The sequence below is a fragment of the Bufo gargarizans genome, chromosome 10, assembly GCF_014858855.1.
Source record: "Bufo gargarizans isolate SCDJY-AF-19 chromosome 10, ASM1485885v1, whole genome shotgun sequence".
Lineage (NCBI taxonomy): Eukaryota > Metazoa > Chordata > Amphibia > Anura > Bufonidae > Bufo > Bufo gargarizans.
This window is the reverse complement of record NC_058089.1, coordinates 78,063,841-78,088,012: the sequence shown is the minus strand read 5'-3', so window position 1 is coordinate 78,088,012 and position 24,172 is coordinate 78,063,841. Positions and strand designations below refer to the sequence as shown.

General features: G+C 42.1%; 1 protein-coding gene across 2 annotated transcripts in view; it reads left to right on the top strand.

The window, feature by feature from the left end:
- LOC122920263 (serine/threonine-protein kinase D1-like) overlaps positions 1-24,172 on the top strand; it is a 141,061-nt gene that overhangs the window by 59,398 nt on the left and 57,491 nt on the right. For both annotated transcript variants that reach the window (XM_044269636.1, XM_044269637.1), the window contains exons 4-8: positions 4,070-4,198; positions 6,136-6,314; positions 10,757-10,940; positions 18,216-18,299; positions 21,588-21,735. In XM_044269636.1, coding sequence (XP_044125571.1) covers positions 4,070-4,198; positions 6,136-6,314; positions 10,757-10,940; positions 18,216-18,299; positions 21,588-21,735 — 724 coding nt within the window. The remainder of the gene's footprint in view (positions 1-4,069; positions 4,199-6,135; positions 6,315-10,756; positions 10,941-18,215; positions 18,300-21,587; positions 21,736-24,172) is intronic.

Sequence of the window (24,172 nt, the reverse complement as noted above, 5' to 3'; positions counted from 1 at the left end):
TGCGGTTGACACTACAACCCAAACTGCGGGCAACTGTATGCGGCTCCCAAGGAGTCACGGCCATAAACATGGTCGTGACATCTATCCAGAGGATAGTGCAGAACCCCTCTAACCAGTACAGGACCACCGCATGCAGGATTGCATCTTTGCGGTGGCCCTGTTATTCCTCCTGGACGCGCTGGGGCGTCATCTCGCGAAACGCGAGATTTCCTGTGAACACGCGCAGGGAAACTAGCTGATCTACAGCCTGCCAGCGGCGATCGTTCACTGGCAGGCTGTAGATTGCGTTTTTTTAACCCCTAAAAGGTATATTAGACGCTGTTTTGATAACAGCGTCTAATATACCTGCTACCTGGTCCTCTGGTTGTCCCTTTTGCCTGGATCGACCACTAGAGCTCTGTAAAGTAGCACCAAACACCACTACACTACACCCCCCCGTCACTTATTAACCCCTTATTAACCCCCTGATCACCCCATATAGACTCCCTGATCACCCTCCTGTCATTGATCACCTCCCTGTCATTGATTACCCCCCTGGAAGGCTCCATTCAGATGTCCGTATGTGTTTAGCGGATCCGCAGTGTCCGTGTTTTGCGGATACACAAAACACATACGGACGTCTGAATGGAGCCTTACAGGGGGGTGATCAATGACAGGGGGGTGATCACCCCATATAGACTCCCTGATCACCCCCCTGTCATTGATCACCCCCCTGTAAGGCTTCATTCAGAGCATGTATTGGAATGCATTGGCTGGATGAGTAATGCAGTGAGTATTACTCATACAGCTTCCTGCCTGTGTGATCCAGGGGGCTGGATCTCATAGGCTCATCACCGGAAGGCAGCGCGATGCCTTCCTTAGGCATCGCGCTGCCTTTCATGCTATCGGGTCCCCCCTACAGCCGCATGTGGACCCGATGGCATCTCCGATCACCACCGCAACCGCAGGTAAAAGCCGCAAACCGCAGGTCTGAATTGACCCCTGGCTGTGTCCTAAAGGGGTTAAGGACCCCTTCGCGGACCCCCCCCCCCACCACGCATTTAGCCAAGGAGCCTGCTCAATGATTTGAGCAGGCACCGGGTTCCGATCACCGCCCACCAGGCGGTGGTGATCGGAACTATACATGACGTACCGGTACGTCATGTGTCCCTAAGTACCAGTACAACATGCCGTACCGGTACGTCATGTGTCCTGAAGAGGTTAAAAAAGTGGATTTTGGAAATTTTCTTAAAATTTTTTAGAATTGCTTCTATAATTCTAAGCCTCTTAAAAAAATGTAATTACATTTACAAAATGATTCAAGCATAAAGTAGACCTATAGAAAATGTAAAGTAATAACTATTTTGTGAGGTATCACAATCTGCCTTAAAAGCAGAGAAATACAAATTTCGAAAAAAAAAAATTTTTCCAAATTTTCATGAAATTTTATATTTTTTTTTAAGAAGTAAAGGTGATTTTTATTGACTCAAATTTACCACTATCATGAACTACAATGTGTCACAAGAAAACAATCTTAGAATGGCTGGGATAAGTAAAAGTGTTCCAAAGGTATTCCCACATAAAGTGACACAAGTCAGATTTCCAAAATTTGGCATGGTCCTTAAGGTGAAAAATGGCTTGGTACCAAAGTAGTTAATAGGGACATTTTGAGATGCGGTGATGCTAATGATCTTTAGTTTTTTATTTTTTATTTTTAACATAGGTGAAGGTGGTGTATCTGAATTTTTAGATCTTTTTTTATATTTAAAAAAAAAAGTTTTTTATTTTAAAATAAGTGTGAGATTGTTTCTCCCAAACACTGCAATGTCTATCGGAGAAGCTATTTTTAGTGTGGTTTGCTTCTACCATAGACTGCAATGATTTAACATTGCAGCCTATGGGAGATTTAATGTGTTCCTATCAATCCATGCCACAGGAAGGTCCTGATATAAATTTTGCTGTGACAGGCCTTGGGGCTTTCAGAAAGCCTGAGGCTATCATACCAATGGAAAGGTTATGGTTTCTTCCCTGTCTTCATGGAGCCATCGCAGGACAAGTAGTACTTTCTAATGCGACCGTTTTATGTGGCATACCAAGTAGTGGGAAGCGGGAAAAAAATCCAAATGGGGTGGAATTGGGGGGAAAAACCGCAATTCCTTCACAGTTTTATTGGTTTTGTCCCTACGGCATTCCTTTTGTGGCAAAACTGACCTGTGCCCTTCTTTCTCTGGATCAGTACAATTACAAATTGTGTATACAAAGGGTGGTACAACTGACCCAGAGGCAATGGTAGGTGCTCTGATCGATATGACACCTCCAATCAAGTAAATAATTGCAATATAAATAAACAATCGGCACTTAATACCCTCCGCATTCAGCGTGAAAGAAGGGTATTGAGGGTATTACAATTACAAAGATACCACACATGTATAGGTTTTATATGTCTAAATACTGAAATAAATAAATTAATGGGGTTCTACAGTTTGTTTTAACTGATGATCTATCCTCCCGACCCCCGGGACCCCTGCCAATCAGCTGTTTGAGAGGGCAGCGGCGTTCACCTGAATGGAGCTTAGCCCCGCCCAGGCCAGTTGATACTAGTCGTGACGTCACTGGGCCAGCGGTAAACAGTGAGAAGGCTGCGGCGCTGCTGGAGCGCTGCTGCTTTCTCAAACAGCTGATCGGCGGGGGTCCCAGGTGTCGGACCCCCGCCGGTGAGATACTGATGATCTATTCCAAGGATAGATCATCTGTTAAAACAAACTGCAGAACCCCTTTAAAGCTTTGAAAAAAAATAATCTTTTTTTTACATCACCATATTCTGACCCCCATAACTTTTGTATAATTATGTCTACTGAGCTGTGTGGGAGCTCATTTTTTTGCAGGATGATCTGTAGTTTTTTTGATACCATGTGTGTCTTTTTGATCACATAGGGCGTTTTCGGATGTGATGATGCCCATCATGTTTATTTATTTATTTATTTTTTTAATCTAAGGAAAGGGAGTGATTTAAAATTTTTATATTTTTTTTATTTATTTTTTAAATTGTTTTTATTTTTTTGGAGCCTCTTTAGGAGGCTACAATCCCCAATACTTAGTTTTTTATTGAACATTTTTCTACTCCCATAAGGAATATAGAAAAACATAGATTGCTGATTTCCTATATTGGACGGCCACCTGCTGGCCAACGTAGGAATTGCAGCTCTAATATGCTGGGACTCTTCAGAGAGACCCAGCCTATTAGAATTAATTACCGACACCCCTGATCGCCGCATGGGGATGTCGGTATTAATCCGGAAGCGCGCGGTTCCTTGTTTCTCACCGTTTAGATGCCATGATCACACTTGTCATGTAATGTCTGCGATTGGCATTATTGCCACTAGCTGCGGGCCTCTGTGGGCCTCACTATTTAGATGCTGTGTTCACACTTGATCACGGCATGTAAAAGCTGTTTTCTGCAATCTGCATCATTGCCGGTCAAAGACATTAGCTGCAGGCCTCTGCTGTTTACAGCTATGTACAGCGCTGGTAGCAACTGGGTTAAAGTCCTGTATATGTATGGAGCAAGTTGGGACAGGGTTAAAGGGAATCTGTCACTAGTTTTATGGTGTCCTTACTAAGGTAATCATTTCCTTTAATATTCCCAGCTGTTTTGCTAAAATCTGATATTCATGAGCTTCTGTCCATCTGCTACTGATTTCAGTAGAAAAAAGAAAATAGCAGCAGGGGTGGGGAGAGCCCGTAGCAAATGAATATCAGATCTCATCGGCATGTGCTGGAGTTGTTAGGACCTGGCATGACATGTGGGAAAACACATGAGTACGGCATATTTAGTCCTGTTTAGTTAGTGAACGGAAGAACTACAAACGACTCATAACATTTGACTGTGCAGAGAAACGGGTTGCCAGTAATGAGTAACTGGATATTTTAGATACTTATTGTAGAGATTTATACTATAAAATGCTCTTCATCAATATTCACCATGAGCTGAATTCTGAGAATATTCCTTTGTTCAGTGTTTGGTTATTATAATTTATTTGCTTAATCTTTTGAAAAATGACAACTTCAACCATTATTCTCTTTTATACAGCTTCTGTGTCCCTTGACTTCTCAATCCGACCTCACATCCTACTAGTTCATTCCTACAAATCTCCAGCCTTTTGTGACTATTGTGGAGAGATGTTGTTTGGCTTGGTCAGACAAGGTCTAAAATGTCAAGGTAAATTAAAAAAATGTATGGATTGTATGATTAAGGGGAATCGGCTCTGGAACACCACCCAAACTATGTAGTGTATAGTCTAAGTTATGCCAAGTCCAGTTCTTTAATTTTTATCTTCATACTCACTTGCAGCTTGACACTATGCTCCCACAAACCAGCAGTAAACTGCATAGAGGGGACTCCTGTGCTCATGTACATAATGGAGAGGACTCAAAGAGGAGTCTTCTCAATGCATTTTACTGCTGGTTTGTTGGTGCAAAGAGTCAGAATGCAAACGAGTATAAAGGTAAAAATGACATAACCAGACTCGGTATCACTTACACTATACACTGCTTACTCTAGTTTGGGGGTGTTTCGGAGCTGACAGATTCCCTTTTAATGAACATGTCTTACTTATCTTGGACTGACCCTATGTGACAGCCTGTATTAAGGTACCTATCAGGTTTGCCAACCATAATTTTTCTTTTTTCTGGACAACTTATCCCAAAATCACAGACAGCCAATATTGATTTACGGACAACTTGGAAAACTATAATGAACGATAAAGATTCTAAGTAATACAGGTCAATAGCTCAGTATACTGATAAGAACTCAATACCAGCATTTACTGTGAGCTGTAAAGTGATAATTACCACCAAAATAATCTAGTCAAGAACCACCAGCCTAAAAAAAAATTACGGACACTATTTTTTTTCATGCACACAGGAAACAAGATGCTAATTTATATGGGCTGTCCAGAAATTTCGGGACGGTTGGCGACCCTGGCTCCCATACACCTTCAGTAGCTCTCAACAGGGATTCCTCTTGACTCCCCCATATAGGTGCATGCTCAGTTTGGCCGAGCAAGTATGTTTTTTCAATGGCAAGAGATGAAAAGCCGCTGGTGGACACCACTGGCAGTGGCTTATCTCTTACCACTCTTGCCAGAACAAAAAGATGTGCATTGAAATTCAACCTGCGCGATCCTTTTTTCCTGACATTATGTGTTGGGGAGAGTCTCGAGGCTACTATACACATTAGTCAGCCAGCCCTGCCGAAATCAACTAGTTCAGCCGACTATAATCTAATGTGTATGGAAGCATTTACAATCCACAGCTGCAATCACAATTTTAGATCTTCATGGCTGAAATCTCCAGCACATGTTGCCAGCTGAGTGGTTCTACAGAATCTGCTTTGGTGATGTGCATTATGGCTAGTGTCTTCTTCACACTGGGCACTGCCCTCTATATTATTTGACCTAATTAACGAAAACAACCACATTTCTGATGCAATTAAAAGTAGACATGAAGACGTTCTATATAGATGGAGAATCTATTTCTCTGGTGGTACCAAATAACCACAGTATGAATAACGATAGATTCCTATTTTTATGAAGAGGGATGTTTTCCATGAGTATATGATAGTAGGGATGGTCTGGAAACTTAAAGTGGCCCTGGAAAAAAAACTAAAAGTGGCCCTATATTGTAGGCAGTTCTCAGTTGTCAGAAGGTGGGCCAACAGAAGTAGGCAGGGCTAGAAATACTGTAATGCAGTACAAAATACCACCCCAGCAGAACCTAATAACCAAGTACTGCACAAAACACTGCCTCAGCAGAACCAAATACCACAGTGCCACCGGTCAGGTCATTAGAACCTGATGCTTCTAAATTAATTAATTAATGCTGAGAGCATCAGATCGTTATGTACCCGGCTGGCAGCCATGAGAAGGCTCGGGCAGCCCCCTGGGCATTGGTCCACCTGAAATTTCCCTGTAGGGTCTGTAGTGGCCAGTCTGCCTTTGTATGACAGTGACACTAATATAGTACAATGGTCTTAACTATTTAAGGGCTAAAGTATCTCAGGAGACTGAAGTCTGAAAGTGAAACTGCATAATAAAAAAAATATTATTGATATGATGTATTGTTTATTTGTGCATTTTTACCTTCCAACATTTTTAGGCTGCGGTCTTAACTATCACAAGAGATGTGCCTTTAAGATACCTAACAATTGCAGAGGTGTCAAAAGAAGCCACCTTTCCAGTAGATCATTTACAGGAGGAAGTTCTTTCACCAAACAAAGGGCGTTACCTACTGGAGGCAGTCTAGAGGACCTAGGAGCGCATTTTTCAGAGTCACAGGTAAAATCTGCAGTTTTATGACCATCGGAGCTACTGTATGTTTCCTAACATGTTACTTTAATCACTAGCAAGTTGATTGCATTTCAATATCTCAAAATTGCATTTCAAAATCTTGGGGGAATTGATTGGTGATTTGTGAAATGGGTCATGTCCATGGCTCTTGAATTGCTCCCTGTATAAGCAATACACTGTATACAGGGAGTGCAGAATTATTAGGCAAATGAGTATTTTGACCACATCATCCTCTTTATGCATGTTGTCTTACTCCAAGCTGTATAGGCTCGAAAGCCTACTACCAATTAAGCATATTAGGTGATGTGCATCTCTGTAATGAGAAGGGGTGTGGTCTAATGACATCAACACCCTATATCAGGTGTGCATAATTATTAGGCAACTTCCTTTCCTTTGGCAAAATGGGTCAAAAGAAGGACTTGACAGGCTCAGAAAAGTCAAAAATAGTGAGATATCTTGCAGAGGGATGCAGCACTCTTAAAATTGCAAAGCTTCTGAAGCGTGATCATCGAACAATCAAGCGTTTCATTCAAAATAGTCAACAGGGTCGCAAGAAGCGTGTGGAAAAACCAAGGCGCAAAATAACTGCCCATGAACTGAGAAAAGTCAAGCGTGCAGCTGCCAAGATGCCACTTGCCACCAGTTTGGCCATATTTCAGAGCTGCAACATCACTGGAGTGCCCAAAAGCACAAGGTGTGCAATACTCAGAGACATGGCCAAGGTAAGAAAGGCTGAAAGGCGACCACCACTGAACAAGACACACAAGCTGAAACGTCAAGACTGGGCCAAGAAATATCTCAAGACTGATTTTTCTAAGGTTTTATGGACTGATGAAATGAGAGTGAGTCTTGATGGGCCAGATGGATGGGCCCGTGGCTGGATTGGTAAAGGGCAGAGAGCTCCAGTCCGACTCAGACGCCAGCAAGGTGGAGGTGGAGTACTGGTTTGGGCTGGTATCATCAAAGATGAGCTTGTGGGGCCTTTTCGGGTTGAGGATGGAGTCAAGCTCAACTCCCAGTCCTACTGCCAGTTGCTGGAAGACACCTTCTTCAAGCAGTGGTACAGGAAGAAGTCTGCATCCTTCAAGAAAAACATGATTTTCATGCAGGACAATGCTCCATCACACGCGTCCAAGTACTCCACAGCGTGGCTGGCAAGAAAGGGTATAAAAGAAGAAAATCTAATGACATGGCCTCCTTGTTCACCTGATCTGAACCCCATTGAGAACCTGTGGTCCATCATCAAATGTGAGATTTACAAGGAGGGAAAACAGTACACCTCTCTGAACAGTGTCTGGGAGGCTGTGGTTGCTGCTGCACGCAATGTTGATGGTGAACAGATCAAAACACTGACAGAATCCATGGATGGCAGGCTTTTGAGTGTCCTTGCAAAGAAAGGTGGCTATATTGGTCACTGATTTGTTTTTGTTTTGTTTTTGAATGTCAGAAATGTATATTTGTGAATGTTGAGATGTTATATTGGTTTCACTGGTAAAAATAAATAATTGAAATGGGTATATATTTGTTTTTTGTTAAGTTGCCTAATAATTATGCACAGTAATAGTCACCTGCACACACAGATATCCCCCTAAAATAGCTAAAACAAACTAAAAACTACTTCCAAAAATATTTAGCTTTGATATTAATGAGTTTTTTGGGTTCATTGAGAACATGGTTGTTGTTCAATAATAAAATTAATCCTCAAAAATACAACTTGCCTAATAATTCTGCACTCCCTGTATAGTACTAAGGACAAATTGGATCTCATCCTGGAAGACCAGTGAACACATTCCCTCAGCCTTTCTTTGGGAAAGACGTTTGTGATCTCCTTGACCAGCACCAGATCCTACTTCTACTGCTCCTGCATACGGTTGTAATGTGCATGAGCCATAAGGCCTAAACTATACTGATGATTCTAAAGGGTTTGTCCAAGTTGTTTAAAATGGCCCAATTACACTAAATGTAATAAAATAAAAAATGAAGCTATACCCAGTTATTCCCCTACTTTTTTGAGCATCGCATGTGGTTGCTGCAGGCAATACGTGGCCTCAGCAGTCTCATGCTATACTATACTGTGACTATACCGTTCATGTGAGGTATACGGGATGTCACTGCTGCAGCCATTTAAAAGATTCCAGTGTGGAGAACCAGAGATGCAGTGCTGGAAACGGTAGGGGAGTAACAGATAAGTATAACTTAACATTTTATTACATTTTGGAGCATTGGGGACAATTTTAAAGAGCAGAAAATGACTTTAAATGGGTTCTTTCATTAACCCTTAAAGGACCTAGAGAGTTTACATTTTTGCGTTTTCATTTTTCACTCCTTGCCTTCCCATGGTCCTAACTTTTTTTCTTTTCCATTAACATAGCCTTATGAGGGCGTATTTGTTTGCGGGACAAGTTGTATTTTCTGATGGCACCATTTATGGTTGCATACCATGTAGTGGGAAGAGGAAAAAACATTTTAAATGGGGTAGAAATGGAAAAAATGCAATTCTGACAAAGTTGGTTTTTTTTTGTTTGTTTTTTACACCGTACACTATGCGGTAAAATTGACTTATCTTCATTCTCCCGGTCAGTACGGTTGCAACGATACCAGACTTGACAAATTTTTCTTGCGTTTTAATACTGAATATTTTTTTAAAACCTTTGGGGGGGAAAAAACATTCTATCACCATATTCTGACCCCTATAACTATTTTGTAGTTATGTGTATGGGGCTGTGTGAGGGCTCATTTTTTCTGGGGCAATCTGTATTTTTCAGTGATACCAATTTGAAGTGTGTGTGACTTTTTGATCACTTTTTATAAAAAAAAAATCGGGGAGTTGAAGTGACAAAAAATAGCAAATTGGCTGTTTTTTCCCCGTTTTTCGTATGCAATCAATATTGTTATATTTTAATTGTATGGGCATTTTCTCATGTGGCAATGCCCATGATGTTTATTTTTTTATTGGTTAAGTATTTTATTTTATCTTAAAGAAAGGGGGTGATTTTTTTTATATATTTTAAAAAAACTTTTTATTAACTTTTTAAAACTTTTTTTTAAGTCACCCTGGGTGACTATAATTGGCAGTCATTAGATTGCCCATTGTGTTCATTGATGGCTATATAGCCATCATTGAACACTTAATTTTCAATATAACAATACAGTGGCCTGTATTGGTATATTCATCTATTAGACTCTGAAGCCTGCTTGAGGCTTCGGTCTATTAGATCAATATAACAGGTTCCCCGATCTCAGACGAGGAACTCTGTTACCGGAGCGGAAGCGCGCGGATTCTGCTTCAGGACTGATGCTGTGGTGACATTTGACCACGGCATCTGAAAGGGAAAATGTATGCGATCAGCCTTATATCAGCCATATACATCTGCCTTGGGTCTCTGCTATTTGAAATAGCAGAAACCCGGCGGCTATGGTGCCCACTGCACGTGTGAGCGGGTGCCATGTTTAGAGACCAAACTTCTGCCATACATGTACAGTGGAGGTCCTCAAAGGGTTAAGACAACGTATCCCCTATCCACAGGATAAGGGATTCCTTTTGGAATGGAGCGGCAATCGTGCATGCGCGCTGCCACTCCATATTTGCTCTATGGGGCAGCTAGAAATAGCTGAGCACTTGTACTTCACTATCTTAAGCAGCACCATAGAGTTGAATGGAGAGCAGACACACAAGCATGTCTCGTGATGAGAAGGGGCCCCAGTGGTCAGACCCCTGCCAATCAGGCACATCTCCTGAGGATACGTCATCAAAATTAATACCCCAATAACCCCTTCAAGGCCCTATTACACCATACGATTTGGGGCCAATTAACAGGAACAAGAGTCCATAAAGTATTGTATAATCTAGAAGCAGATCAGCCTATAAACAAGCAGCGGTAGCAATCGTTCCTCCCACATTCAAAGTTTGCATCGACCTGGTGCAAGCGAGCGCCTATGGAGGTGTTGCCCGAACATCAGGCAGTGTAATACCACCCTTAGGCCTCATGCACATGACCGTTGTGTGTTTTGCGGTCCGCAAACCGCGGATCCACAAAACATGGATGGCGTCCGTGTGCGTTTTGCAATTTTGCGGGACGGCACGGACAGCCTTTACTATAACTGCCTATTCTTGTCTGCAAAGCGCGAACAGGAATAAGACATGTTATTTTTTTTTTTTGCGGACCATGGAACGGAGCAACGGATGCTGACAGCACATGGAGTGCTGTCCACATCTTTTGCGGCCCCATTGAAGTGAATGGGTCCGCAATCCGAGCCGCAGTTTTGGCGGATCGGACCAAAACAACGGCCGTGTGCATGAGGCCTTAGGCGTAATGTTTTTGTTTTTTGTAAACAAATACAAAAAGGTTGTTTTAATGATTAATTTACTCAGGAAAATTAAGCATTTTTTTTGCTCTAGATAACCAGTCTCCCTAATGTTGTTAATACAGGTTAGCAACAAGAAATCTCGGGTCCCCTCCTTCAAGGGACGACCGATATGGAAAGATTGGCAAGATATGAACAGAGTGAAGGTCCCTCACACCTTTCAAGTCCATACATATACACGTCCCACAATTTGTCAGCATTGCCGTCGCCTCCTAAAGGGGATTTTCAGACAGGGAATGCAGTGCAAAGGTAAGAATGAATTATTTCAACTTCTGAGTGATTGCTTTAACTTGTGTGGTTATCCTTGGGACTTCTTCTACATACATTTCAGGCTTACAATCATTCAATAGGAACTTTCAGAGCTTGCTTCCATTTGATACATATCTGGATAATTGGAGATTTTCCTAGCTATTGTGCTGGAAAATATAGATTTTATTAAGGACACGAGGCAAGCATTATGCGTAACTTTCTTTCACTGAATCCGCAGCTAAAGAGTTAAATAGCAATACATAAAGAAAAAACTTGTTTAGGTACAACCTAGCATCCTTGAACATATAGTAACCAATTAGGATGTATCAGAGAACATATAAGCAATATGAGGATCAACTCCACCCTCTTTCTTTAGTAGTATAACATGGATAAACAGTTAGATAACGAAAACAGGAATTTCTCTGCATCGGATGACAGTAGAAGTCCGGGTATGGAGAGTCTATGGGAGGAAGTCAGAAGATTCTTGTGGAATGTCTTTATTTGGAGATCAGGTAGATTTGGGAAATATCCATCATATTTCCCAGAAGCCTGAAGATTTTTTTTTTTATTGTTGGTAAGCTGAAAATTTGGAGTTAAAAGCATAGAGATGGGTTAAATAGGGTGGGATAATGCTCGCCTCGTGTCCTTAATAAAATTTATATTTTCCAGCACAATAGCTAGGAAAATCTCCAATTTTATTACAGTACACGAGGCTCCCATTATACGAGTTCAAAGCTTGCTATTTATCATATATATAAGATTATAATGTCTATTACAAATTGAAAATAGCATAATAATAAATAAGCAATTAGAATAACAATGACTATGAAACTATTCTAGTAAGGTCGTACAACATGAGAAATAGGATGAAAATAAAAGGTTCGGAAAGTAGACTCAGAGGACCAGTTAGCAGCTTTAAGATCAGCCAGGGAACCACCTGATTGAATAAGTTTGGTAGAAACGTCTCGCCTAAGAGAATGGGCCCCAAAAGACGAAATGTCAATGTTAGCAAGGGACATGACTTGTTTAACCCATCCGGCTAGAGTGGGAGAGGATACCGGCAAGTGTGGTTTGCAGTAAGAGATCAGTAGTTAAGGTTTGGAGGGATGTCGAAGTGAAGCAGTCTTATACTCCCAAGTCGATTTGTATTTTGGCAAGGGGGGACGTTTGAAACGGATACCCATAAGTAATCTACAGACAAGGGGGTGTTTCCCTCTGGGTAAGGATTGAATGAAAACAAGAGATGCAGATATAGCCGAACTGTAAAGGTTTATGGTGCGGTATGCTTTACCAGCCTCAAAAGAAGCAGAAAGAAAATTTAAGATGTGGGTGAGAGAGGCATGTACGGGATCCAAGTCCCGTTAACTGCACCAATCAGCCCAAATTTTCCAGGCTGATCTGTAAGCCTTTCTGGTACCCAGAGCCCAGGCTTCAGAAAGGAGATCTTTAGTTGATTGAGAAAGGTTTGGGACACTTTTCGGAAGGCCAGAAATGAGCCAGGCTACCAGAGGCAGTTTGGTGGGACAGTATTAGTGGGTGTTGTTCGCCGAAACAGAAGATTTGGAGACTAAAGGAGGATTCTCGGGAAATCTATAAGCATCCCCAGAATTTGGGGAAACCACGACTGGGTCGGCCACCAAGGGGTAATGAGAAAGATAGAAAAATGCAGGAGAACTCTAGGAATCAGAGCGAAAGGAGGAAAAGCATAATTTTTGTCTCAAGGCCAAATGTGGAGAAAAGCATCCCCTCCCAAAGTTTCAGGGATCGGGACACCAACTGAAGAACCTGGCTACTTGACGGTTGAGGCGAGAAGCAAAAAGATCTAGGTAAAGAGGCCCCTAAAGAGTATTGAGGAGATGGAAAATGGTCGGATTCAATGCCAATCGCTTGCATCTAAGAGATACCGTGAATTCCAATCCTCTTTGGAATTGGATAAACCTGGAAGATACTCCACCTTGAGGACAACATTCCTGATCAGACAAAAGTGCCAAAATTATTTTGCGATACTGGCCAGCATTTCTGATCTCATGCCGCCCAGGCGGTTGATGTATTGGACGGCAGAAATGTTGTCTATCCGGAGGAGTATACAACAATGACACCTGTTGGCTGCGAAGGTCTTGAAAGCAAAGAACCCGGCTAGAAGTTCTAAGCAGTTGATGTGTAAAAAAGCTTCCAAATGAGACCATTTGCCTCCTGTGGAATTGGATCCGCATCTGGCGCCCCAGCCAGAAAGACTGGCGTCCGACTCTATGACAAGGTCTGGAACGAAGTTGAAGATCGTCTTCTCGTTCCACTCTTGAACGTGTTGGAGCAACCAGAGAAGTTCTTCTCTGGCGTCTGATGAGAGGGGAACCTCATCTGAATAACCCAGACCGTTCCGAAAGTGCTGAATTTTCAGCCACTGAAGCGCCCTGTAGTGTAAAGGGGCTGGAAATATGGCTTGTATGGAGGCCAATAGGAGGCCAACTATACGAGCAATGGTCCGAAGGGAAATGATATGTTTGTTGAGAATCGAACAAATCTCTTTCTGGATTACCTTCAACTTCTTGGAAGAGAAGCTCAACATGGCCGATTGGGTATTTATCATAAAACCCAAAAATTTGACCTCTTGAGAGGGAGTTAATACTGATTTCTCGTAATTGATGAGAAATCCGAGGTCCGTCAGAAGAGATAAGGTCCAATTCATGTGAAAATGTGCCAGTGATATGGATTCCGCTAGAATCAGTATATCGTCCAGGTATATAATGAGGCACACTCCACGGGAACGCTGAGAGGCTACTACTGGTTTTATTAACTTTGTGAAGCACCAAGGGGCTGAAGAAAGGCCGAATAGGAGGCAGGTAAACTGCCATCTCCGACCTTCCCAAATGATTTGGTGAAATGGCTGAGAAGAAGGATGGACTGGTACCGTCAGGTAGGCATCCCTTTGGTCTATTTTTACCAACCAATAGTTTTTTAATAAAAGGTTGCGAAGTAAGGGAATCCCTTCCATTTTGAAGTGTCAGTATTGTATGAAATTGTTCAATAGACGTAAGTTTATTACTGGGCGAAATCCGCTGTCTTTCTTCTTGGCCAAAATAGGTTGCTCAGAAACCTGGAAGAATGAAAGGGAACTTGAATTATTGCCTGTTTGAAACATAATTCCTTGATTTCTAGGTCTATTAATAGTCGATCTTCGGTCGAAAATTGTGTGGGATGAGGAAGGTGTGATTGTATTGGACAAGACACAAAGTCTATTTGGAAGCCCTGGACCGTATTGAGGATCCAGCAGTCTGCAGAAATCAAAGCCCAATGATGGGTAAAATTTCGGAGTCTGCCTCCTAGGGGTATGAGAGAAGAATGAAGAGAGTGTGGACTTACCGACCGATGCTTTCGGACGTGTGAAACCGCATTGTCCTCGGCCATGCCAGGATCGTCCCTGATAGGGGAAGAATAGTGGAAATAGGCTAGGTGGAGCAGCGAATGCTGTTCTCTCAGGTTGGTAGGAACCTCTGTTTCTATAATTTTGGAATGTCTGGCTGGGAAAGCGGCTCCTAATTCTTTTCCCGGCACGGGGTAAAAACCTTGTTCTGAAATACTTTCTTTAAATTGGTCTGTGCCCGGTCTAGAGAGGAAAATAATCCTACATATTTATTGATTTCTTTTATGAACGGTTCACAGAAGAGAGAGCCGTCCGTGGGAAGATTCGGTTCTGAGGTAGCCAATTGGGACAGTTGGGGGTCTAAGCGCATCAGCACTGAACGGTGTCGTTCCGCACAGAGAGCAGCATTAGCGTTGCCTAATAGTACCATGGGTCTTTGATGCCAACCTTTCATGGTAGGTATATCAATAGCAGTTCTGCTGCCTCTTCAGTCAAGTCAAGTATTCTGGTACGAGGTCCTAAAACATCCAGGAGCTTATCTTGACACGTTAGAAACAAGCGGTCTATCCCCTTCTTGTTTTTTTTTCCCGATTTTTAACAGGTACTTTATAAGGATACCATCTATGTCGGGAGTAGCAGCCACGTTTCCCGGTAATGTAGGTCGCGGGCATTCAGCCCTTAATTTGTTTCTAGAGGCACGATCTAGCCCTTTTTTGATCCATAGGGAAATAAACTGTTGGACCTGTGGATTGGGGACCCACTTTCCAGAACCAGGATGCTTAATTAAGGAGGGGTCAAAGTAAGAAGTCCCCGTGCCATTCAAAATTAAGGACCCTGACGAGGGAGGATCTAGAGAGACACCTTTCTCAAAGTCTGATTCTTCCTCCAGGTCAAAGTAGCCCTCATTGTCTGAAATATCGGACTGATCTAGTGAAGACCTGTCCGAAGACTCCATATATGAGTCTGTTTTTTTTAAGTCTTTTAATGGCGGTCCGAGCCTGTCTATTTTTATCGTCCTCACAGGCGGAGGATCTTGTATGCATAGCATGAACATAAGTATGGGTACTGCACGATAGCCGTGAGTCGTCATGAATTGCTTGACCTTTCCCGGTATGAGCAGACTTAGTCTCTGTGTTGGGAGTATGGTCGTCATTCATTAAATGCCGATTTGAGGACAGGTTTATGTGATTTTTTTCAAAAACCTTTTGCCAAATTGGTTGTAGAGTCAGCCGCCGACCAAAACACCTCAGATAGAGTTTGTGGTGTAGCCTGAGGGGATTTGGGAGGTGCCGACTGGGCAATCGCCCTAGTGACCGACCTGGAAATTGTCTCTTGTACAGATGACATAGCTGAGCGCACTGCCTCCTGTACAGAGCGTGACACAAACTGTTCAATTAAATTTTGGATTTGGTCCCCTGACATAAAGTATGTACCCTTGTCTTGATGGCACTGTAATAACAGAAATTCACAGTTTATAGTGAGGCCTGTAAGGGTAGATAATTAACTACCGGTAAAATAATATAATATATGTGTATATATCAAAAGTATTCAAAGGCAGAATTAAGATATATATATATATATATATATATATATATATATATATATATATATATATGAGAGAGAGAGAGGTCACTAATATGGCCACAGAGAGTAAATTATGAGGAAACCTGTGAGATAATCTTTCTTCACAGCAGATTAACAATGTCCGTCCAGTCTGAGAGCAGCGCTCGCACTGACTGGAACGGGAGGGAGATGAAGGCTGACGACCAATGATGGAAAGGAAAACATATGTCAAGTAAGAAGGATGAAAAAAGATGAATAAAACCACAAGTTAATTCAGGAGGGGGTAAGAAACAAGGAGTGAATATAGAAAACAACAACAATAATAAGCGCAGGCGCATTGAGGATGGAGCGGCCGCCTCTGCCTCTCAGTGCGCCTGCGCCGACTGAATTCCGTTACGGCGCAGGCGCGAGATCTTGATAGCAGACAGGGCAAGCCAGAGGACGATCCCGTTCACTGGCCCTGTCAATCAACATCAGGAGGGGGCGTCTTTAGGATTGGAGGATGCGGCTGCTACCAGCAAGAAGCCGCCCTACTTGCTGGTAGCAAGGTAATTTGCATATTTTAAAAGCACGTTTTTAACACAATCTACTGAACCAAAATCATTAATTAGATTATGTATGCATAAATCGCAGTATAGGGATTATAAGTAAACAAAAAAAAAAACTGTTTAGTGGGGTGACAGAAGCCCTTTAACTCTTTAGCTGCGGATTCAGTAAAAGAAAGTTACGCATAATGGGAGCCTTGTGTACTGTAATAAAATCAGTACTTCTTTGATATCACATGACCAGTGCAGTGACATTTCCTAGTCCTATGAAATGACTGCAAGCAGAGATCTTGAAGACCATATCTAATTCAAGCAGAAAATATACTGAAAAATGGTATCACTTTTTGCTATTCAAAGAGTTAGCCTTTATTGGCTGAAACTGGGGTGTAGCTAAAGGCTCATGGGCCCTGGTATAAGAGTTCAGCTTGGGCCCCCCTTCCCTCAATGCTTTGTGACCAGGGGCAGGGAAGCACATAGCCTTTGTGCTGCCTGAAGCAAAAATTTTAACGGCAACCCCCCCCCCCCCCCATGCCAAATTCTTGACTTAACCCCTTCCCTCCAGCCAGAGGTGTAACTTGACCAGCATGCACTTTCTACAATACTTGTGTCTTCTTATGCGGCACAAGGGTCTTTGGACCACCTCAGGCTCATGGGCCCGGTAGTGAGTGCTACTTCTGCACCCCCTATAGCTATGCCCCTGCCTTCAAGCGTGGATTTACTTTTGGAGCAGACAGATAGTCTGGATTCCATTCAGGTTTGGAAATATAAACTATCATTTCACAACAAAATGGGCGCTGCATAGCACTACTATCATGTAACAGTGAAACCATGAATTAAAAGGTGACTAGGACTCTTATCTATATGGAGTTCACATGTCAACCTCAAGCCCTTGCCTTATTTTCATATGGTTTCCTTCAACATGTCAAAAACATGCTTTTCAAAATGTTCTTACTATTGTCACTAGAATGTGTGTAATTGATATAGGGACTGATGTGAGTTAAGGCCCTTTTACAGGGGCCAATGCACAGGCAATTAACGTGAACAAACCTATTGTATTATTTTGTCTGTTCCTCATTTGCTAAGGTAAAATATTGAGGTCGGTAGTTACAGTATTCAGATTAAAGGGAGTCTTTCACCTAAAATGACCATTATACACCACAAACATGATGATATCCATTTCATTCCCCATATTATAATCTTACCTTTCATATTGCTGTCCGTCGCCTATTCTCTCTTAAAAACGCTTTTAATCCATATGCTAAATAGGTTCTGAAGGTGCCCAGGGGCGGCGTTTATGCGGCCGGTGCCCGAGCCGGCGGAAGTAAACTGCCAAAATATCGGGATGTATGGGCCGGCGCATGCGCATTAAACGCTCTGCTGCCTCTGCCCTAGTGGGTAATGGAGTGCGCAGGCGCAGGCGCCGGATTTGTCATTGACTGAAGGATGCTATCTCAAGAACCGAGGGCGGGCCAGAGGGGTGAAAGGGGAGGGGTTTGATTTGAACAGCGCCATGGAGCCTGGGCACCGGCCGCATAAACGCCGCCCCTGGGCACCTTCAGAACCTATTTAGCATATGGATTAAAAGCGTTTTTAAGAGAGAATAGGCGACGGACAGCAATATGAAAGGTAAGATTATAATATGGGGAATGTAATGGATATCATCATGTTTGTGGTGTATAATGGTCATTTTAGGTGAAAGACTCCCTTTAAGGTGCTGATTTAAAAAATTTTAAATATTTTCTTTGAAATGCGCACAGTGTAGGCCTTGAATATGCATCAACTCACCCGCCAATCCATTCTCTACAGACTGCCGCTTCAATTGTCACAGACGATGCGTGCCAGATGTACCAGACGAGTGCCTGGGAGAGGTATCCAGTATTGATGGAGAAGGTAGCGCTCATACATTTTCTTTAAATCTTTAAAAACTATGGACACCATTGTCCTGATGATTTGCTTCCTAAATCCATAATTAAACAGTTTTATGGGTCGTATAGTTTTATATTGATTTATGAAGCTATGTAATGTATTGTATAACACTGACAGCATTACAGAACTGGAGGTTACATAGCATCATAAATCAAAATAATGCTATGCGACCCCGCTAGTGCTGGGAGGTCAAGACGGGAGCTGCCACATACTCCGGCTGCAAGTCCGGAGTGTGGAACTCGCTCGTCTCTAAGGGGCCCCATCCTTCTTATACATTCAGGACCACACGTATGGTTTTTCTAAAACCAGGAAATACATAATAATAATAATAAGGGCCTACTTTTAAGACTGGCGCACAATGATATATCTGTGGAAACATAGCAATTTTCACTTTGTGTGAGGAGCATGCTTTCTAAAAGGGGTTAATTCTTGGAGGTTTCTTTTTTTAATTTCACCTCAGAGTCTCAGAGTGCAGTTGTCGGCCAGTGATGTATCAATCACCAAACTAGGCCTCAAACACACATGGGGCTTTTTCTCTTCAGAAACTGCAGTTTATAACCACATAGGGGGTACTATCCTACTCAGGAAACATTATGTATCAAAATCTGGGGTGCTTTTGCTCCTATTACCACTTGTGAAAATGAAACATTTAAGGCTGAAACTACATATAATTGAAATTTAATTTAATTTTTTATTTCATATCCCAGTTTTGAAAATTTCTATGAAACACCTTTAGATCAGAGTGCTCACTACACCCCTCAATAAATTTCTTTAGGGCTATAGTCTCTAAAATGGGGTACATTTTTGGGGCTTCCACTGTAGGGGTACCTCAGGATCTCTTTAAATGTGACATGGTGCCCAAAAACCATTCCAGTGAAATCTACCCTCCAGAAGCCATATACCGCTCCTTCCCTTCGGAGCCCTGCCATGTGGCCATACAGCACTTTATGAAAATTTTCTTTATTGAAAACATTGCTTCTAAAATTTTAAGCCTCATAGTATTTAAAAAAAATCTAATCAAATTTACTAAATGATGGCAACATAAAGTAGACATATGGTGAATGTTAATAACTAGTTTATGAGGTATCACAATCTGTCTTAGAGACAGATAAATTCAAATTTTCACATTTTTCTCTAAATTTAGGACTTATAAATAAAGATAAAACATATTGACTCCTTTTTATCACTAACATTAGAATACCAGAAGAAGGGCAGCACTCCAAAAATAGAAAAATAAAAGCTTTTATTCACCCATGCGGTACAGTTATCACTAACATTAAGTATGATGTGTCACAACAAAAAACTATCTCAGACTGGCTTGGATAAGTAAAAGCATTCCAAGGTTATTACCACATTAAATGACATGTATCAGGAAGGTGAAAACTGGTGGTGTCTTGAAGGTGTTAAAAGGTCAAACACTGACTATCCTGAACATCTGGAGGCATTAGAAGAGCAGCTTTCTTTTCTTTTTGGTAAGAGAGCTAGTTTGCATACCTTTTTTCAGAAGGAGCATTGCCTGGCCTATAAGAGGCACTCACCATAAGAAGAAGAAGTACTCCTTGGATCTTAAAGGGGTTTCCTGGATTTTAATATTGATGACCTAACCCCCCGGTATAGGTCATCAATATCAGATTGGCAGGGGTCCAACACCCAGCACCCCCACCGACCAGCTGTTTGAAAAGAAGGCCACGCTCCATGTGTGAGTGCAGCCTTCCCTTAATTGTTTACCTGCCCACCATTGACCTCATAGCAGTGAGCAGGTGTAATTACAAGCCATCCCATTCATTTCTATGGGACAACCCCTTCCTATTCAAGTGTATACTACAGAGCCGTCCCATAGAGGTGAATGGGACGGCTTGTAATTACACCTGCTCACTGCTGCGATGTCAACGGCAAGCAGGTAAACAATAAAGGGAAGGCTGTGCTCACATGGGAAGGCTGTGCTCACATGGAGCATGGCCTTCTCTTCAACCAGCTGATTAGCGGGGATGCTGGGAAGGCTGGGACTGTAACCATGGGGGAGGCAGTGGGATTCCTCAGTGGGCCCCCCTCCTCCTGCTTCCAGAGACAGTTTCAGAAGATGCAGTAATTATTTATCTTCTGTTTCAGAAGAGAGATACGTATTGTATCCACCAGGTGGCAGTGTCACACAGCAATGCAGCCTCCTACTGGTGTAAATTCTACAGGAGGCCCCACAGTATCTCCTGAACTTCTGGGGCTACTGGCTGTGAAGGAGTAGAGACTGTAGGAGATTGTAAGGGCGAAATATAAGATTTGGTTCTAATAGAGTCAACCCGTATATATGTGTATCCTGTAAATAGAGGATAACTGGAAAGGTGGAATCGGATCCTTTAACAGGCGAGCATTTATATTTCATTTTAACACATATCTTGGGCCAGATTTTTTATTAATTACCATCATTCATAAAAAAATGTATACATTCAGACAAAACCTTTAAGGATAGGAAATGTGAAAAGGGGCAACAGCTATGAAAAGACAGGTGATAAGTGTCCGATTGGTGGGTGTCTGACTTCTGGGACCCCCCCATGATCAAGGGAACATGGTCCCAAGAACCTTGGGCACATGGATGGGCAGTAATGCGTAGTGTAATTGACCCCTGTTGGGTTAATCGTTTGGGGTTCCAGCAGTCAGACGCCCAACAATCCAATATATATCACCTATGCTGCAGAAAGGTGATAGGTCGTTATTGTAGGACAACCCCTTTAAATATAGATTTATGCACAATATGTGGAGGTTATGATTTAGTAAGTTCCGTGCCAGACATTTATGTTTAACCCTTTTAAGTGTGTAATATTCAATAGGTTTAGGCATACATGACTTGGTGTGTACATTGCAGGTTTCCTATGTGTGAATGGTGTGTGCGTTGTATCAGCGGTGTATGTGCATGTGTTGTGTGTGCTACATATGATGTGTCCCATGTGTGATTGTCATGTGCTGTATATGTCTTGTGTCTGACTTCAATGCTAATGTATGTGCAAATTCTGTGCCACATGTATGTCTGAGCATTTTTTTGTAGCTATGTTGTCATTGAAGGCACTGGGGTACAGACATACCTTTTGCACACCTGCTCTTTCCTGCGAGTGTCTGCCATCATACTTCATCTTTAAAATTTCTGTTCGGGACAGAGTGTTGGACCCAAGCCGATCTGATATTGATTGATAGGTCATCAATATCAAAATCCCGGAGAACCCCTTTAAACTTAAAATGAAAATATTGGTTTTTACTTTACAGATGGAGAAAGTTTTAGCCAAGAAGTTGAAGATGAAAATGAGAATGAACGACCAGTCAGCCTCAGTGGTAGTACACAGGATGAAGAGGAGTGTTTACTTAAAAGTACAGAAAGCGCGGTTTGTCCATGTGATAACACAGCGTTTGAAAGGTAAGTGTACATTCTGTGTTATGTTCTTCAAACTGCATCGTCAATGAAATTCATGAAAATCCAGATTTATCTGTTAGAAAACTGCAGTTCACTGCTTAACTGTGGTGTATAAATTCAGTAAAGAGAGGTTCTCATATCAAGACCCATCTATATTACATAAAGCTGGGCGCCTTTCTTTACACCCCCTTTATATATTATTAATTAACCCGTTCAAGTCCAGAGTGGATTTATATGTCTGTTGAAACAAAGTTTTCATGTCTTGGAGAATTAAAATAATTTCACCTGATACTTGCTTACTATAGGTCTTTCTGACAATTGTTAAAACTTTTATAAAAAAAAAAACATAAATACTGTATTTATAAATAATTCCAAATAGACAGAAAAGCAGTTAAATATATAGGATATTTTTGCACCCAGCTGTACCTTGTTCCCCTGTTCCCCATGTATTTTGGGTTCAGCAGCCACGTGGTCTGCATGTCACCGTAAAATGCAGAGCAATGTGCGGGTTCTAGAGCAGGAGGTGCTGAGCAGATAGTTTTGTTGGAAATGATTTAACAAAACTTTATTTATTTATTCATTTAAATCTCTGTTCATTCTGAGTTCAGTTTGCTGAATGGGCTGTCTTATCGATGATTTGAATGGGTTCGCAATCCAGGAGATACGCGGTTGTGCGGAACAGAGGCACAGATCGGAAGCCTGCAGTCGCACTACGGAGGGTTCCGTCGGTTTTCTGTCCATGCCTCTGCACTGCTTGACGATGCGGAGCCAAACGGATCCGTCCTGACTTACAATTTAAGTCAATGGTGACGGATCCGTTTTTCACTGACACAATATGGTGCAATTGAAAACAGATCCGCATTGACTTTCAATGTAAGTGAAGATGGATCCTTACTTTTTATCTAATTAAATTTTTTGGGCAGCTAGGTGACAAAAATAAACTTAAAATTGGCAATTTTTTCTGTTATAGCAGTCACCGCACATAATAACTATTTTTATATTTTAGTAGTTCCGACGTTTTGGGACACAGTGATATCAATTATCCTTATTTGTATTATTGTTTAGTCATTATATGTAAAATTGGGAAAGGGGATGGTTTAAATTCTTATTTTGGTGCGTTTGTTTTATTTTAAAAAATACAATTATTTTTACTGTCATTTTCTCCCCCTAAGTAATTTGCTACAGTATGTTTTGATCGCTTGCAGCATAGAATGCAATAGAACACTATTGCTGTCTATGGGGTTTTGACAGGCATTCTATTAAGCCCTACTCTATTCTGCCATACTAATCAATAGGAACCCTGTGATTTTGCCACTGGGGCTTTGTATATGTTATGTTTCTGTATTTTTTGCGGATCGGATGTGGACCCATTCACGTCAGTGGGGCTGCAAAAGATGCAGACAGCACTCCGTTGCTCTGTTCCATGGCCCCACAAAGCAAATAGAACATGTCCTATTCTTGTCTATTTTGCGGACAAGAATAGGCATTTCTATAATGGGCAGACCGCTCATCGGATCTGCGGATCTGCAATTTGCAGACCGCAAGACAAGGCGAGGTCATGTGCATGTAGCCTAACAAGAATTGTGCAACATTTGCATGTATTTGGTGCACAGACTACAAACTAATTAACATTTCAAACAATCAAAGTGAAGGCCCTGCTCTCAAGAGCTTGTGCACTGAGCAGGACCATAGTACGGTTACATGGACGCCAAATTATGCAGTGGGTTAGGATATGGGTATAATAGTCTCTAGTTTGTTCGTGACGCCAATTGCAGCGTGCGCAGGGTACAGTCGCAGGGCCCTTTAAGGTGTTGTAACTCATGTACCAGGTTAGCAATGCCAGAGTGGTGTAATGTCTCTGTATGGTACTGATAATGGTGTCAGCGGTGTCTCCTACCTGGGTATGGCTGGACTCCTGGATCCTGGCTCACTTGCAATAAAATGAGTGTGGTGTTAGTAGGAGTAATAGAGGAATTTGCAGCAGTAATTGAGATCCAGACTTTTGGTGAATTTCAAACTTGTATTTACTGAAAGAAACTTTCATCCAAGGAAGATACAGCATTAGTCTTTGGTCCCAGCAGGTATTGGCAATGGTTGGCAGGAATTTATCTTCTGCTCTCTCATGTGCCTGGAGCTTGCAGGAAAAGGACGTCTGCTTTGTAGCTCTATAATGTGGCAGGAATTTGGCTTCTGCACTCTCTATCTTCTGCTGTCTGGGGACTGACTAGCTGAATTGGAATATGGCTTCTCCTGGGTCTCTGGACTTTACTCACAGTTCTCTTCACAGGGTATGCTTTCTTCCTGGAGTTGTCTGCTTGCTTCTTCCAGCTGAGGCTGAAGGGCTCAGGCTGGGGATGATGATCAACTTTCTCAGCCGAGACAAGATCCTGGCTGGATTCCCTATATCTGGGAGCTCCTACACGCACAGCCTTCCCCTAGC